The following is an 18,417-nucleotide window of genomic DNA, read 5'->3' as shown; positions in this document are numbered from 1 at the left end:
TCTTAACTTTTTACTCAGGAAAATATATGGGCTAGTGAGAATCAAACCCTTTCATATATGGCCTAGTGAGAAGCAGAAGGATTACTTGATCTTCATCATTCAAAGCCCAGAAAGTAACCGTAGCGGCCCAACCCAAAATTCCTAAAAACAGATAAATACTTCCTCATACCCTTATCCCCCGACACCCTAAACCCTCATCTGATTTCCTCACTCTCACTCTCCCTCTCCCACAGTCCCATTCCCCCAAAAATGGTTCAAACCCTAGTCCGAGCCATTGCCATGGCCGCCGCCGCAACCACCACCACCGCCTCTCGCCACTCCGCAATCTCTCTCCTCGTACCCAAACGTCTCTTCTCCACATCCAGACTCACCCAGCCTCCCTCCGTCCCATCTCTTATACTCGGCCGTCGCTCTCTGGCCCCTCTCTCGCATGCCGTCCGATTACCCACCGCCACCACCCGGTACACTCCGATCCGCTGCCGGGTGAACCGCTCCGGCGGTTCTTACTCGCCCCTTAACTCCGGTTCAAACTTCAGTGACCGTCCACCCACTGAAATGGCCCCGCTTTTCCCGGGATGCGACTATGAGCACTGGCTCATAGTCATGGACAAGCCTGGAGGTGAGGGTGCTACAAAGCAGCAGATGATCGATTGCTATGTTCAGACCCTGGCTAAAATCCTTGGGAGGTAATGATTCTTTGATTTCGAGTTTGATTAGTAGGAAAATGGTGGAAATGTAATCGGAAAAAAAATGATTTTTTTTTTATATATCTGAAATGTTTTTGTAGTGTACTTGTTGGAATTTCTTAGTTTTTTTTTTAAAAAAATTATTTGTTCGTAGCTATAATTAAATGTGTTTGTAATTGTAATTGAATAAGCAAATTTTATTTATTTATTTATTTTTGCATCGTGGGTGTTTGTATGCGTTAAACTTTTGTTGTTTTGTTGCTTGTTGTGATCTGACAGCGAGGAAGAAGCGAAGAAGAAAATTTACAATGTGTCCTGCGAGAGGTATTTTGGTTTTGGTTGTGAGATTGACGAGGAGACCTCGAATAAGCTCGAAGGTCTGTTTTTAAATTGCATTGATGTTTTAGCTACCTGTTTCTAAGTGATTCTACAAACTATTTATATGTGTTTATGTGATCATGAGTGTACATCTCTTTGTTTTCATTCTTTTCAGGCATGCCTGGTGTTCTTTTTGTGCTTCCGGATTCATATGTTGATCCCGAATATAAAGACTACGGGGGTAAGTTTTTTTTTGAGGATTTAATGGTTAACCACTTATGCGTCTTCAGATATCATGTTCTCTTATTTAAAACCTCTTGCACTCACAATTGAATAAAGAAGTTTCTTGAAGTAATTTGATTTCCTTATTGAGGTTTTAGTAATTTGAGTTTTTTTACACCTTTGTTCACCCATCTATTTGATAAAATGGCATACGTATTATGCTTTAGAAGATTTTATTCATTGTTTATCTGTCTCAGTGTGATACTTAACATCACAGTGAGAATGGGTTAACCAGAGTGCGAAGGGATTGATTCTGGCTCCCTCAAAGTTATTTTTATAATTCTCAGTCCATCTTGGAGAAGTTAAATAGGCCTTTGAGGCATTATTTAGCTTTGAATGCTAATTTACTTACATCAAATGTCTCTCTTAACTGTTCTGTGCTTCGTATACTTCATGGAGATGCAGATCAGGGGAGATGAAACATATTTTAGGAATTTTTACTCTTGCCTACAGTTTGTTTGGTTTAACATACATTAGAAGACATCCATACCAAACTGTTTGTTCGGTTTAACTTACATATTTCTTTCTTCCCAGTCCATCTTGGCAAAGCTAATAGCCTTCAATTGGCAATGTCTAGCTTTGAATGCTAATGGACTCATAGTAACTCCCTCCATCCTGTTCTGTTGCTTCTTGTATATTTTGGAGTTTCGGAATCATTGGAGTTGATACATTTGGTGACCTTTATCAATAGAAAGATTTTTTTGCTGACAGTTGACAGTTTTCTGGATTTAACAAGAAGTTTTCTTTTCTTAACTCCCAGTCCATCTTGGCAATGCTAATAGCCTTTGGCGATGTCTAGCTTTGAATGCTAATGGACTCATAATAATTCCCTCCATCCTGTTCTGTTGCTTCTTGTATGTTGTGGAGTGTCGGAATCATTGGAGTTGATACATTTGGTGACCTTTATCATTAGAAAGACATCTTTGCTGACAGTTTGCTGGATTTAACAAGAATTTTTCTTTCTTTTAACTCCCAGTCCATCTTGGCAATGCTAGTAGCCTTCGGTGATGTCTAGCTTTGAATGCTAATGGACTCATAATAATTCCCTCCATCCTGTTCTGTTGCTTCTTGGGTGTTGTGGAGTTTCAGAATCATTGGAGTGGATACATATGGTAACAATTTGTGATTTTGATAGTATGATCATCTCAGAGTTGTAAATCTTGTTCGATTTGGTGCCATATACTCTTAATGGTTCATCAACAAGCATTGTTGTCATGAGTATATGTTATTGTTTGATTTGGTGCCATATGCATTGTTGCATTGTTCCCTTTTACTACTAAACAGTGTGCCTTCATTGCATGTTCACCCCTATTTTAAAATGATGTCTAGTCTTAAATTTATTATTAGTCTCAATTATCTTTGAATTTTCTAAAGGCTTGTTCTTGTAACTAAATATTGTTTAATTTCTTTAATGCAGCTGAGTTATTTGTGAATGGAGAAATTGTTCAAAGGTCGCCTGAAAGGCAGAGGAGGGTGGAGCCACAGCCCTCGAGAGCTCAGGACAGACCAAGATACAATGACAGAACCCGATATGTGCGCCGAAGGGAAAATGTGCGGTAAAATAAATGCAAGGCCAGCTATGTACATATATCTATGGTGAAGAAAAAGGTTGTTTGCCTTGGTAGTTGAACTTGTGAGTTGTAACTACGAAATTGGATGATCATTATTTGCTGTTCGCAAACCCTTCAGTTGTTATGGATATGGACCTTCAAGGCTTTGAGCAATGCCAAAACTCAAGTTTAGTAGTTTTATGTATGCAATTTGACACTATATATTAGTGCTCTAGAGACCTTTTGGCCCCATATAAATTATTATTTTGCTCCCATGCCCAGTTTTACAGTTTTCTTTTTAATCGATATTTGTTATTCACAAAACCATTTGCAAAATGGAATGAATTTGAAATTCTCGTGATTGGGGATGAACACTTTCTTTTCACAAAAGCATTTGTTATTCATAATTTGTTTTTGCCGAGCATGGAACTCGGTCTATAAGCAGTGTATTATTTGTTGCAAAAAAAGTTTGTATTGTTTTGTTTGAAATACGCTTAAAAAAAGGATTTTAAATATACTCGGTCTATAAGCAGTGTATTATGAAGAAAACATTGCATAGATAGACGTGAGAAATTTCAATTTTATCTCTATTTGTCTATATTTGCTAGCATTTCCTACTTTAAAACCTCCCAATTTTCTCTTTAATCGCTAAGCTCTTACAAACCAACAACGCATTTTGTATTCCTCTAGGTCCCGTTTGGTTCATGGAATGAATTTGAGGGGAAATTATTTTTCATGTCATTCCTCAAGGAGTGTGAATGGAAGATTCATTTCTCACATTTGGTAATACTGGGAAAGTAATCGGGAAATATCACTTTATTTCATTTCTTATGTTTGTTTTGAGTAAGAATGGAAAACAACATTTGTATAAATTTTCAATTATACCCATTTAAATCAAATAAAAAAAGAATGCATTTAATGATATATTGTAATTCTAAATGCGTTGTCGCTTGAAAGAAAATCAAGTTAATTTTAATATATCTCCTTGATGTTTGAAAATGTCACAAATTCGAATTCTCCCCTTGAGTTGATTAAAAAAAATCAATCTATTCCTACAATCTTTAAGTTTTAACTCTCGAGGTTTCATCATATAGGTGACTCAATTTGATTCCTTTGAGGTAAAGTGTTGCCTAAGAAAACTAGAAACAAATGAGCAATAATACAAATAGAGTTTGTTCCCAATTGATGTGTTACCAAAATAATAAAATCTCAGTATTTTAGATGTCAAGTTTTTTGAGTATAAGCGATAGTCTAAATTAAATGGGAGGGGAATTTCTCTCACACATACATAATTAAGATGTCATAGGGTTCGAACCTGAAACATCTTGTCTGCGAGTTAAGACCGTTGGACTAGACCCCATTGGCTTTAGATGTCAAGTTAAATCCTATTATCTTGTCAATTAATTAACTATTTACTTTTAGACTCATTTATTTATTTCTAAGAGCATCCACAGTATTTTGGGGGGGGGGGTATTTTCAGGGGTGTAAAGCCACTTTTACATCCCTTTTACACATTTGGGGGTTGTAAATGTGGTTTTTACTCAAATGAGGAAGATGTAAATCTAAATATGTATAATTGATTTTGCTCACTTTTGTCCACCTCTTCTCACTTTTTCTCTTGTAAGGCCCCACCTGCAAGGGATATAAAAAAGGATGCACATGTGTATATAAATTTGCATATCACAGTTGTGATGCAAATTTACAATCGTTTGCACCTCTACATTACAGGTGATTCTGATAACAAATAATGTATATTTAACATACACCCTATTATACAACCCTCCACTGAAGATGCTCTAATGGATAAGATATATCGTGAATTCATGATACTTGATGATTTGGTGACCAATATTTTATGAAATCCTTTGATGATTAGATTATTCCTATTAATAATAAACAAAATAACAAGTGTTAAAATCCAGGAAAATTTCCAACAAAAAATAAATATCCAGGAAATGTCAAGTGGCCGAAGGGCAAGCCAAACTAGCAGGCTCGCAGCTTTCTTTGTGTCTGAGGATAACTGCCTGCCTCTCTGCTTTTCTTTAGGTTTTCCCCATTTTCTCAATTTCTTTGGCCACGTCCGCTTCTTGCCGCTAAGCCCTTCATAAACGCACGCCTCTCTCGGCGTACTGAACTCGCTGCCAGATCTTCGTCCCAAAGGTACAATCTTTACTTGCATCATCTTCTCCTTTTCTACAAAGAGAAACGTTTCTTTTATAAGAAACTTGTTTTCTCTTTATTTAGTAATGGAGGTTGCTAATTGAATGTTCGTCTGTAATTTGAACTTGGGTTTAATTGGTTTCTTTTGCCTACTCCATTCCGTTTGGTTTCTGGGAAAACAGAGGAAAGGGAAGGAGAAGTAAAAATGGAAATATTTTTTCTGGGAAAACAGAGGCAATGCAAAACGTATTGGCTGAGTTAATTGTTTCTTGGTTAGTGAGTGGAGTGTGGAGATTTTAGCTTTCTTCAGTTACATTTTCATTTTGAAATGTAATATGTGTTTTTCGCTTAGTGCTAAATGATAAATTAGATAGCATTATGTTCGTACCCATCTTTTCTAAGATACAATATACGCAGATTTTTTTTTGTTCTTTTCTTTTTTCATATCCTAAAGTTGTATTCAGTTTAACGAGAGCTCTGAATTTGGGTAGGTTTTGTGTGGTAATGCAGGAAACGACCCATAATATGTATTGCAAATGTGACGTGTGTATGAGAAAATTCCTCTATTTTAGATTGTTTTTGTTTACGAGGTGATTGGATGGATGACACATCTTGATTTAATTCCTACATGATAAATAGGTTTCTTGAGATAGGCGGATGTAATGGACAATGACTTGCTATAATGCACCTAATTCTATCATATATGTCGACAAGGAGACTGAATTTACTTAGGGAAAGAGTAATTTTGTATTTTAAATTGTTTCAGATGTCTCATTGTAAGTTTGCCTCACATGTTTTCCTCAAATGTTTATAAAGATGTAAATATTAGCCTATGGAAGAATTTCCAAAATAAAGATAAGAATACAAATGTTTAGGGTCAGTTGGATTGTTTTAGGGCCCAAATTCCATCTGAATTCAGCATTTCTTCTTGGGGTGGCTTGATGTCATCCTAAGCTTCCAAAACAATTTCCCGTCTGATCCAAGATTTGGCGGGCTTGGATTGGAACAGGAAGTGCGAGGCCTCAATGGAGCCTCAAGTGCTTGACAGAGGTGGCATTGATGATGACTCACGGTGGTAGAAAAGATTGCGAAGAACACATCATGGCATGGGAAAATATTTTCTGAGGTGAGAGAGTGGTGCAAATCTAGACTTGAGCTGTCAAAATTAGTGATGAGAAGATTGAGAATAGAGAGGGTGTGGTTGATTGAGGCGTTGTAGGTTTTAGAGAGCTGAATGAAGGGTTAGGGTTTTGAGGTTCACTAAGGATCCTGCGGGTGCCCACTGTAGTGAAAAGAAGCCTCTAGTGTTATAATCTAGAATATATGTTTGGTGAGGTTTTTTCTTTTCGTAAGTTTTATGTAAAATGTATATCCATCCAGATTTGATTGGGTTTCCAGCACTCAAACCTGACAACCAAACCAAAATAATCAGGATCCTGATAATTGCATCTACTGCTGAGCAAAAATAAAGGGAAACCAAGCAAATTTGACCATATCTGGTTGGGCAGGTTGGTTTTCTCAGACAGATGGACAGACCTAGATTAGATTACTAAGTTTTTCGTATGTATAACAGATTGCTTGTTGACTATCTTGCCATCTTTGTCTCCTTATACTGAAAAGCCCACAGGTAGTTTCCAATTGGAGTTGTTGTCTTTGATTAAATAGTAGTAGTGGGGTACACAATGGAGTGCAGATCGTGCTTGTTGTCCTGCATTTAGCTTACCAATTTGTCACATGATACTGATACACAATTAGATAACACATAACCAGAAAAAAGAAAAGAAAAAAAAAGCACATGTGCTTCACTAGTTTGCATGATGTTATAATTTCTTGACCTATTCCAGTCTTCTTTGTAGTCTACAATTTGGTTACAACTATTTTACCATGCTGTTCTGCATTGTAGTCAGAGGGACTAAAATTTGTTGATCCACATGGGTGTTTGACTAATATCACATCCGTTTTTCTTTTTCTTGGTGCAGCAATATTCACTTTGACATACCCATCACAATGCTGGTTAACTGTTCCCCATGCTCTATTAGAACCTCAGAATTGTTTCACTGAATTTATATTGGGCAAGATGAGCATATCTAGTCGGCTACAAGAAAAGAACAGAAAAAGTAGTGGGATTTCCCTGCATCATGATGAAGAAAGTGCTGCTAGGACAAGGCCTTTCAGCTGTGAAGAGATTATGCTTAGGAGGAACAACAAAAAGTTATGTGATAATGCCATAGATCTAGGGAATATACCAAGGGAATCTATTGTTGAAAATGTTTCAGATCGTTTTGAATCTGAAGGGGATTACGGACACCATAAAGATTTACCCCTGTTTGTTGAAAAATCTGTCTCAGAGGAAGCTGTGAAGGCAAGTTCCAGAAAGAAAGAAACATATAATTCCAAGAGTGCTAAAACAGAAGTTGATTTTGCTAAAGGGAAAGATAGAGGAGGCCATGAGTCAGAAAGCTTGAAGGATAAACCGAAGAAAGATACAAGAACTGAAGCAAAAGGAGGAAAAACTGAAAAACAAGTACACAGCAGAAAAAAAGTTGACAAACGCTCAATTGATAACTTTCCAAATGAATCTGTGAAAAAGCATTCAAGGGACTCAAAAGGAAAGGAGAGACATGGGGACCTAAGTAGAGGAAACTCTGAACGAGAAAGCAAGAGAAAATACCAGAATGGAAATGAGGACAAAATTAGAGACAGAAATGCTCCAAAGAAACACGATCCAGGGAAACATCACCTTGTAGAAGTTTCAGAGAGAAAGGAGGGGAAAGAACCATCAAAATCACGTTTGGAAAAATCAAGGCTAAAAAGGGGACGGTCAAGAAGTAGAGACCGTGAGGATAGACATGGATTTAGATCCGTCTCACCAAGGGCACAAAAGTATACATCTCATAATTTAGGGATGCGCAGCGAGATACATGTGCTCAAAGATAGATCTGAAAGACAGCATTCCGATATTGACAGGAGCAGAGTATCTAGTAATGGCTCAAGTAGCCACTATCGGCGACATGGTGTGCCTGAGAATAGGCTTGGTGGCTATTCACCGAGGAAGAGAAGAACTGAGTCTGCTATTAAGACTCCATCCCCACCTGATCGTTCACCTGAAAAGAAAAGAGCCAGGTGGGATCATCCCCCAACAGCGACTGACAAGGTATTATCTGGTTCAGTTGGTTCTCTTTTTAATTCATCAAACAGTAATATGTCCTCAAATGTACATGAGATGGCCATTGCTGTTGCTGTTGCTTCGGCTACTAGGAAATCTATCTCTGGGGCTTCTCCTAATTCTTTATTGTCTAAGAAGAATGTTTCCATTGACTCTGTCCAACTAACACAAGCTACCCGGCCTATGAGGAGGCTTTGTGTAGAAAATGTTCCATCTTCAACCTCTGAGAACACTTTAGTGGAATCTCTTAATAATTTTTTGTTGTCTTCGGGTGTCAACCATATCCAAGGAACACGACCATGCATTAGTTGTTCGGTAAGAGTAATAATTTTGAGCATGTAATGTTTATCCTTGTGATACATGCAAGTATGACTTTGGGATGAGGCGTGCTTTAACTATTTTAACTGCAGATTAACAAAGAAAAGGGTCAAGCTGTTGTGGAGTTTCTTACGCCTGAAGATGCTTTGGCTGCTCTATCATTTGACGGCAGTGACTTCTCTGGTTCCATTCTTAAAATAAGGCGCCCTAAAGACTTTGTTGAAGTGGCTGTAAGAATGATAATTCTCACCTTTTATTTCTCATCTCACCTTTTCTTTTCTTATCTCATTGTTGCTTTATACCGTTTTCTGTTGGTTGTTGGTTGTTTGATCTTTTCCTTTTGATATATGATCTACGAAGTTATGTTGCTTGAAGTTGATATTCTTCTTTTAGCTGGTCAACGTATTTTTGTCTGTTTATCTGTTGATAATGCATTCACCTACTGTGGAATCCTTTTCTTAATACTGATTTGTTGTAATTTTTTAATTATTTATTACATGTCTTAGGGGCGACTATTAATCTACACTATGGTTTGGTCTAATTGTCTTCTTACTTATCAAATTTGTTCAATCAAAGTCCAAGTCCAACTGTTATCCATCTGTTGCCACACAACAGAGCAGAAGCCATTTCAATTCTCGCTTACCTTGATTGAAAAAGGTGTTGCCCAGGTTGCCCAAAAATTCAGCAAAAACGAACTTTTTTCTATAGTAAAATTTGGACTTCGAGCCCTAATTGACTAGGTGGTTATAAGGAGGGGTCAAAGGTCTATAGAAAGCCTACAGCCCCATAAGTCAGCATGCCGTGTCAAATCCTAAGTTCCTGACCAATGGTTTCTTCCCAGGAGAATTCTTTAAAAAAAAACAGAACAGATGGCATGATTGTAGAGTGACATGCCTTTTGCCATTTATTGGACAATAGTTAGGCAGGATAAATGGCTAGTTTGTAAGTGATTAAACTCCCTCTTTCCCTGCTTTCCAAGTTAAAGAAACATATTTTTCCAAATAGCTTTCCAATTTTATGTTCTTTATTTTGTTTACCATATTCTGTCGGCGATTCCATGTTCTATGATAGGATAATATGCGGTCACAAAAGCATGTATAGGACAAATTTTGAATATGTTGACTACTTCACAAGCACACAATTTAGCATGTGTAAAATTATTTTTTATATGAATGGCTTTGCAAATTACACGATCTAACAAAGTGATAATTTTAATTCTTCTTTTACCTTTTATTGTTTTAATACAAACTTCCCTCACCCTTCTTTTCTTTATGAAATGGGAGGGATGGAGGTATTGCAATGCAAGAAAATGCGTAGCCTTGAATATCTGATTGAATCTATCATGTTCTTGAGTCCCTGGTCTTTGCACGTTCGCTAGATGATGGAGTTGGCCATAGACACTCATTCTTAGGACTAGGATTGGTTCTTAGCTGTAAAATTTTATATGGTTGTATTATTATTGTACTTTGGAAGCAGAATCAAGGTTGTTTGTTAAATTTGACATTGGGATATGTTACTGTAGGTTCACAAGCTTTCTATTGTACATGGAATAATGTCTTTGTCCTGTTACACAAGAATTTTTCTGACTGTCATGTTGGAATCTCTTAAATAGGATGTTTATGTTGGGTGTGTCGTAATTCACATTCAGGGCGATGATGAAGCTGACTCCTAAATAAGAAGATTTCCAGGTGTAGTGACAAGTTTGATGTGCTTGCAGCTTCTTCTCTCGATTTGGATTTGGGTTACTGATCTAGGATTAAACAGTAATATTTAATGACATGGAGTACAGTGTTTGCTTTATTTAGCGTTTAACATATAATTTGCATGTAATATAGTCTTTTAGGACACTGGCTCTCATTCCCAGTGGTATTATCTGCAACTTGAATTTTCTGATGGATGTGCTTGACTTAAGTCAATTTAAGCATCAGTCATGATATGATTTCATCCTTTTTGCAATTAGCATGTTGTAATATGCTTCTTGTGTAGTGTTTTTGAAACTTTTTTGAAATCTTGGCATCACAAGACATGATAGAAACAAGGAACACGCTTAGACGAGTATGAGCTTCATGCTGTCAGCATGGGTAGTTCTTTGCTTGATTGTTTAGTTAGTACAAATACCATGGGCTCAAGATGAATGGATGGAAGCCATCCAGTTTTCTAGCCAATCCAGAGACGCCCTATTTTAACGTTAGGAAGTGGGATAGAGAGAGATACTAAATAGTTAGAGATCAAATCAAGTTCTGTGGTGATTTTCATGCGTCTCTCTTTCATGTTGAGTATAAGCATTCGTCCTTTCCATGTTGCCTTTTGTCTTTGTTGCATGCCTGCATGAGAAAAAACTTATCTGGCCAAACGTTTTCTCCCGTAGTCTTTATGTGCTTTCTGTCTAGTCTATGGCTCTTTAGCTTCTCATGGATGCGCTGTATTCTATTGTTAGAGATATAACACTCATAGCAATTTCCGTGAAAGTCAGAAGGTTCTATAGTTTAATTATTTTATTTTATTTTTACATTAACAATTTATTGAAATTAGCTTCCCTTTAAATTATTAACCTTGATGACATATGCTATCTGTTAATGTTTATTGGTATTCTTGGAAAAAAAATTGATGATCTCATTGTATTGACTCTGTGTCAAGAAAGCTGAGAGCCTAGGGTAGAGGACAGATTTCAGAATCGGACCTAGCACAGTTTCCTTCTTTCAATTTTAATTACATGGTTTCCTACTCGGAATGAATTAATGGGTCAAAGATAAAAGACCGTATTGAGTTTTGCTTATCATACCACTTTTTAGAATTTGAATCTGAATTGAGATTGTCATAAATGATATTTTCTGGATTTGGGTGGATCCAATCCAATTAAAATCCAAATATGATAAACAAATTAATTACAATGAAACTTATTTATGTATGTTTTCTTTTGGATAATAAGTGCTTTAAATAAAAAGACATAAGTGAAAAAGCTTTGATTTAATTAATTCTTACTTTGAGTACAATCTGGTTACTCTTCTATGCTCAAGCTTAACTTTATTTTGTTAAACTACTTTCTATTACTGCTTTGCAAATTCTGAGGTATGTTGTGCTTACTATCCATGGAGCAGGTTTTCAGACAGTTGCTATTTTCATGCAGACTGGTGACCCAGATAAATCAATGGCTGTGCTTGAGACAATTAGTGATGTTGTGAAGGATTCACCCAACAAGGTAAGCTGGTGATACAACATATAGTAATTGTACATGTAATTGCTGCTACAATTAGTTTAAGACCACTGTGCATGCACTTCCTCATGAATTCAGGGTAGTGGAGAACTAGTTTTGTTAGTTGGTCACATCATCATCCAGGCTTTGTTCTTATAAATTTGTCCTTGCTTTATTCTCTACATCATTGATAGACTGGGATTCTAACTAAGCTTAAGTAGTTGATCTGTTGCATGCTACTTTTAAGAGATCAGGGTCTTTTGATGTTATTTATCCTCCACTTGTTTTTCTCAATAGTGAAAGCTTTTTGCTACCTGTAATGTTTTAGTAAACTTAAAATTTTAAGGTAGCGAAAAGGACTCAATCCTTGTGCATCACCTTTATGGTTCATGATCCTTATGTTCTTGTTGATTAATCTTGCAATATTGCAAAGTTGCTTTTTATCCTTAAAGATGATTACAAAATTGCAAATTTCTGTTTTCTAATACAGGGCAATTATCATAAGTTTATAACTGCATGGGGAACCTGATAAGTACTTGTAAATACCTAACGGATGACTGAAATCTTTTTTCTGCCCCTACTTTTGGTAACCATCTTATGCCATGCCTTGGAAATAATCTACGGCACTTATAAATGTATTTGGATATACTCTTATTAGTGAAATCAAATATATTTGTGAAGATAATGACACAATATGGCATCAAGACAACGTTTGTCTAAGTGATATTACCCTCTCTCTCTCTCTCTCTCTCTCTCTCTCTCTCTCTCTCTCTCACAGAGGCTGAAGAGTCTCTAGTGCGTACCCAGAGGCTATTTAAGTATCCATGAAAAGACCTATGTGTAGACTCGTATTATTGCATCAATTTTGCTCCACGGGCATCGTAGACCCTTTTTCTTGTGATGTCTAGCATATAGGTTCTACTAATATATCCAAGCTTCATAGTTTATGAAGATTGATATTATCTTGTTCTTTGATTCCACACTACATCTCAATGTTGTGATTGCTACTTGCCTTTGTTGTTATCTGGAAATTCATTAATTTTTCTTTTTTCATTTTCCCCTTATTTATGCAGATTTTCATTGGTGGAATTTCAAAGTCTCTTTCATCAGAAATGGTAATATGACACGATGTTTATGATGCAAATAGTTCTTTTTTCCCACCAAAAATTCATCTCCTCTTTTCATTTTCTTTTCCAATGTTCATCCATCAACTTTAGTGACTAGGCCTTTTATGCTGCTTTTCCAGCTTATGGAGCTCATTAGTGTCTTTGGACCTTTGAAGGCATACCACTTTGAGGTCAATAAGGAACTTAATGAACCACATGCTTTTCTGGAGGTAATAAAGCACATTTATGGCTCAAGTTAGTTTTTGTTTCTAGTATATTCTTTGTAAACGTTATGTGTTAATTTTTGGTAACAGCGTCAGTTTTATCTGTCTTTGTTTGAAATACTGTTGTTCTTATACATTTATTTGGAAGAGAAGCATGCGTTTTAGTGTTTACCACTGTTGATTTAGAACTATAATATTGCACTCTTTCTCATATTCATAAATCAATTCCCTCTCCCCCCTGTTTTCCCAATGACATCTGGATGCTGCATCAGTATGTAGACCAGTCGGTTACTCTCAAAGCGTGTGCGGGTCTGAATGGTATGAAATTGGGTGGAAGAGTGCTAACTGCAGTTCAAGCAATTCATGATGCATCATCCTTGGTACGAAGACCACCCTCTTCCCTTTTCAAACAACTTTCGATATTTGATTGCTTGACCGTGTTTGTTATTTTACTTGGAGATGCGTACTGATGGAAGAATCGACATATTGTAGGAAAATAGTGGAAATGCATCATTACATGAGATCCCAGAATATGCAAAGCCGCTTCTCAAACAACCTTCGCAGGTCCTAAAGCTTAGAAACGTGGTATGCTGTCATGCTTGATTTTATGTTTAATTTATTTAGGAAAATTGACAGTTTGTATGGGATCAATTTTGGGTTAGTAAGAAGTACGGTTTATATGGATCAGTTTATTATTATTTTTCCTAATCTTTTTTTCCTCAATGTGAACTAGTTAAATCTAGAGCACATTTCACTGCTATCTGAACCAGAGGTAGAAGAAGTTCTGGAAGATGTGCGATTAGAGTGTGCCAGGTCCTCGAGAATTTCATTTTCAGTTTTTGTTTTTGTTTTCTTTATAAATTATACTTGAGTAAATCTTAAAGCCCTTCAATTATGCAGGTTTGGAACTGTCAAATCTGTAAAAGTTGTCAAGCATTGCAACAATTACGTCACCACAGGGGTATTTGAAGCCGTTGATGATGCAGAATCTGGGGGGTACCAGAACATCTTAGAGTTTGAACAAAAGGGAGCAAAAACAGATACTTTGGAAGAACATATTGATAATAAGTTCGTGGAGTTTCCTAGCAATGCCAAAGAAGTTAAAGAAGATGAAGTCACCAAAGGTAGCTGCTTTAGTGTAACTGCTTTAGATGATGAGCCTACAGATGATTTTGTGGAGGAAAAATCATGTAAAATAGGTCAATTTGGTGATGATATCGAAATCAAAGGAAGTGAGAACCCATCTAACAGGGTTCCTGAGCAACTCCACAACCAACTGAACAGCACGAAAGATGCTTCCAAATGCTTTGATGTTAAGGCTACTGAAGCTATTGAAATAAATGACTTAAGTTTGGAAAACAAATTAATGGCTGAAGAAGAGGGATCAACTCAAGAGGAAGCTGATGGTGAGAAACTCAGAAGTTTTGCTGGAAAGGACTGTAGTTTGGGAACAGAGTCGGATGCTAATGAGAAGATTGAAATTAAGGAACAGAATCATGGGAAGGAGCATGATTATGATCTTGGAAGTATATTTGAGCCAGGGTGCGTTTTTGTGGAGTTTGGAAGAATAGAAGCCTCTTTAATGGCAGCACATTGTTTACATGGACGGGTGTTTGAGGATCGAATTGTGACAGTGGAGTACATTTCACTTGATCATTACAGGGCTCATTTCAAAATTGAGCATGTTTGATTGCTATTGACAATGCTCGTGTTGTAATGACATGTTACCCATTTAGACAGGCTCCATGATCGAACTATGCTGGTGTCTCCGTAGTCAACATTTTCCAGCCCTGTTAATATGTTGTCTTTGAGCTTTGGCCATGACATGTATTGGAATATTATTAGAGTTGACCAGGTTGAGGATGCTGAAATCTTATTAAAAAGATTCAGTTTGATGTTTAATCTAACCGGAGCTTCGTTCCAGAGTATGAAATGAAATGTGAAACGGGTACGATGCCCTTAGTTAAAGCCTTAGATCCCGTTTGGTTCACAGGAAATGAGACTTGGAAATGAGAAATCAATTGTTTTCTCAAGTCTAGGTATGGGGAATCGTTGCCTGGCTCATGGGATAGTAGGGGGGAAAGTGAAGTTATCTTCCCAACTTGGGTTTTGTTTTCCTTCCTCATGGGAAAGTTTGGGAAAATGAGCTAACATTAAATACATATTTTTTATGACCATTTTATCCCCATTAACAATTTAGAATTACATTATATCATTAAATGCATTCTTTTTTTATTTAAATATATTGGTATAATTGAAAATTTATACAAATTTTGTTTTCCATTCCTACTCAAAACAAACATGGGAAATGAAATAAAGTGATATTTTCCGGTTACTTTCCTAGCATTACCAAACGTGGAAAAGGGATCTTCCATTTCCATTCCTTGGGGAATGACATGAAAAATGATTTGTCCTTAAATTCATTCTATGAACCAAACGGGGCCACAATAATGAGGATGATTATGGAGAGGATTTGGCTAACTATACAACTTACCTTCCCATCTGCTAATAATCCTATAGTCTATATTTCATTCCTCTTCAATTAACCCTACCTTCGAGAAATATGAAAACCAAAATTGGGGTTTCCAACTTCCATGGCCAAATTTATAACAATCGGTATTGACACAAGTAGAAAGCAAAAAGCCTCAAGGATTTATGCCAAAACAACAAAGAAATAAGACTTCATATCAATATTAGATTTTATTGATATGAAATCAATAATATCAAAAATCTCTCCTCAAAATATCATGCAACTGTGATTGTGCAGTCCCGCTCGCTCACCCTAAAAATGAGTACATGGGAGGACCTTTTTAATAAAGACCCTTAGATTAGTCCAATATGCACATATAGACTAACCTCACTCATACTATTTGTTTTACTCAAATAACCATTTTAATTATTCTAAATCGCAAAAATAAATTAAAAAAACTAAAATAAAAATAAGATACAGGTTTGTATTATCTTTCCCCCTCATCCCCTTACACCTACACTCGTTCGCAGTCTCGCTCTCTCTCAATTGCTTAGAGCATCCACAATGAACTCTCTAAATCACCACCTTAGACAAATTTTAGGGAAAAATTGTAAAAATACAACTCCAACCATGCTCCCTATCCACCTCTTAAAATAGGGAGACCTCTATGAGCTCCTAAATATGAGGAAAGAGAAAGGACTCCTAGTGGCTCCCTATAATTTAATGCTGTTTTATTTAATGAATATTTCAAACCTTTATTAAATGCTAACTATTTTTTATTTTATTTTATTTAAATAAAGATGGACCAATCAAAAAAGAGTTATAGCATTTATGATTCCCTAAACTAGAGAGTATGATTGAAGTTTAAATTTTATAGAGAGTTCCTAAAATAACTTTTATATGTTTTTAGCTAAAATTTAAATAAAAAATAAAGAGCATGATTGTGGATGCTCTTAAACCTTCAAATTTAGGACTTCTATTGGACTCATCAACTGTTGATTGCTCACATCTATATGCACAAATGTGACATATATATATTAATTATACAAAGTGATAATGGAGAGGGGGGAATCGAACCTAGAACCTAGAATACATGAGTAAATGCATTTAATCACTTGAACTATAAGCCCGTATCAAATATTTTTCATATTTAATAAATTTCTTTCCCATCGACAAGGTTATCTGAATATATTTTTTAAAGTCTCAGGGTTAAGCCCACTCAAAAGAGATTCAAGGCCCAGTGCCCGCGTTATGCCCATCACACACACGGCGCACGCCATAGGCTATGGCCCTTCAAAACCAGACGCTTCAATCCAATACAATCCTTCCTTTTTTCAGAAAAAGAAGATAAGAAGAAAGATAACCAAGAAGAGTGAAGACTGAGGAGCATCAATGGCAGCATCGGCAACAGCTGGAGTGTTTTTCGCTAACACCCGAAGTCTATGCTTTCGCAAAGCAGAGTCTTCCAAGAGATTGCTGCAGCCTTTTAAGGCCGAAGCAGTTTCGGATATTGGGTTCGTTACCAGTCAGCTGGGTGGCATCAAAATCTCTTACGACATGTCGTCTCAGCTGCCCAAGTCCATCTCCATTTTTTCCCCACCTGCCCTTCAGCCCATTGTTGCCCGTAATTTCTCTAACCTTCAATTTCCCATATTTTCTCTGTTTTTATTTTTCTTTAGGAATTTTGGTAGTCATTTTTCATGTTCTTAATTAGATAACTTAAGGTTGTCCACTTTGATGTTTTTTGAGTGCTGAGAGACTTCAAAATCAATTTGTAGAATTGGAAACTTGATGTTTATGGTTAAAGGTAGAGGCTTCATAGAAAATTGTAGAAAATTGTTTTACATGTTGACAATGTGATATGGCAGTAAAAATGAAGCTCAATCTTCTCCAAAAAAAAGAAAAAAAGAAAAAAGAAGCTGAAACAATTGTTTCCTTTCTTTGTTTTGGGGAGTGGGAATATGGGTTCAATTGCATTTCCTCTATATAGTAGTAGGGGATAGTAATTTTAGTCTGGTAGTGGAATCAAGTTGAATGGATTGTCCCATAAATGGGGTTTCTTGATTGCTAATTTAGTTGAGAAGTTTCTTGATTGTTCTCATGGTCATTTGGGTCATTACAACTAATTGTTAGAATGGTGGAAATTGATTTATCTTGTGAATTGGTTAATTTCTTCAGGTAGAATTTGTCCTTTCACTGGGAAGAAATCAAACAGGGCAAACAAGATTTCCTTCTCAGCTCACAAGACCAAAAAGTTGCAGTTTGTGAACCTACAATACAAGAGAGTTTGGTGGGAAGCTGGGAAGCGCTTTCTTAAACTGCGTTTGTCAACTAAAGCATTGAAAACCATAGAGAAAAACGGAATTGATGCCGTTGCCAAGAAGGCTGGGATAGATCTTCGCAAGTTATGATAGCCGGGGTTGTGTTGTTTTCTATCTTGTTCAATATTCAGTTTTAGTTTTCCTTACTGCAGTCTACAAGTCCTTGTTGCTCTCTTATGTATGTTTGGTAGATTGAGTCTATGACTTTTATTTGCTTAAAGCACAAGGAATGTTTTTCTACTGGCAATGTCCTCTTACATTTGTGCCTTGCTTTCAATGATAAACCAGGGCCTGAGATATGGAAATTATAAGAGAAAACCAACGTTCTGCAAACGATCACTTTGCCATTTTTCTTGGTGTCAAGGGCATTGTTTTGCTCTAGTCTCTAGATTAGGAGAGGAACTCCCCTCTCGTGGGTGCAATACCTCTCTCTCTCTCTCTCTCTCTCTCTCTCTCTCTCTCTCTGTCGCTTGACGTGCCCGGAATAGGTAAGTTATTCCCCTAGATTACATCTTTATGTGCATACTCAATTTGCATAACAGAGCATGAAAATGTGGTATGCTTTTCTATGCAAATACAGTTGGTTTGTTCTTTTCCTTGGGTGACAAAGACATCTTTTGTGC

The 18,417-nt window shown here is 36.6% G+C and overlaps 3 protein-coding genes across 3 annotated transcripts; all 3 read left to right on the top strand.

Moving 5' to 3' along the window:
• Positions 165-3,125, top strand: LOC18793646 (multiple organellar RNA editing factor 2, chloroplastic). The gene is made up of 4 exons (XM_007223680.2): positions 165-686; positions 966-1,063; positions 1,180-1,245; positions 2,704-3,125. The coding sequence occupies exons 1-4, from the start codon at positions 250-252 to the stop codon at positions 2,844-2,846; spliced, it is 744 nt and encodes a 247-aa protein (XP_007223742.1). The 5' UTR covers positions 165-249; the 3' UTR covers positions 2,847-3,125.
• LOC18790082 (splicing factor U2af large subunit A) lies at positions 4,788-14,977 on the top strand. The gene is made up of 10 exons (XM_007224215.2): positions 4,788-4,996; positions 6,976-8,477; positions 8,573-8,710; positions 11,608-11,679; positions 12,747-12,788; positions 12,920-13,009; positions 13,276-13,383; positions 13,496-13,588; positions 13,737-13,816; positions 13,904-14,977. Exons 2-10 carry the CDS (start codon positions 7,074-7,076, stop codon positions 14,691-14,693), a joined length of 2,817 nt encoding a protein of 938 aa, XP_007224277.2. The 5' UTR covers positions 4,788-4,996; positions 6,976-7,073; the 3' UTR covers positions 14,694-14,977.
• On the top strand, positions 16,784-18,127 carry LOC18791213 (50S ribosomal protein L28, chloroplastic). The gene is made up of 2 exons (XM_007223595.2): positions 16,784-17,097; positions 17,652-18,127. Exons 1-2 carry the CDS (start codon positions 16,866-16,868, stop codon positions 17,882-17,884), a joined length of 465 nt encoding a protein of 154 aa, XP_007223657.1. The 5' UTR covers positions 16,784-16,865; the 3' UTR covers positions 17,885-18,127.

The sequence above is a fragment of the Prunus persica genome, chromosome G1 (assembly GCF_000346465.2).
Source record: "Prunus persica cultivar Lovell chromosome G1, Prunus_persica_NCBIv2, whole genome shotgun sequence".
NCBI lineage: Eukaryota > Viridiplantae > Streptophyta > Magnoliopsida > Rosales > Rosaceae > Prunus > Prunus persica.
This window is presented reverse-complemented; position numbering and strand designations above follow the sequence as displayed.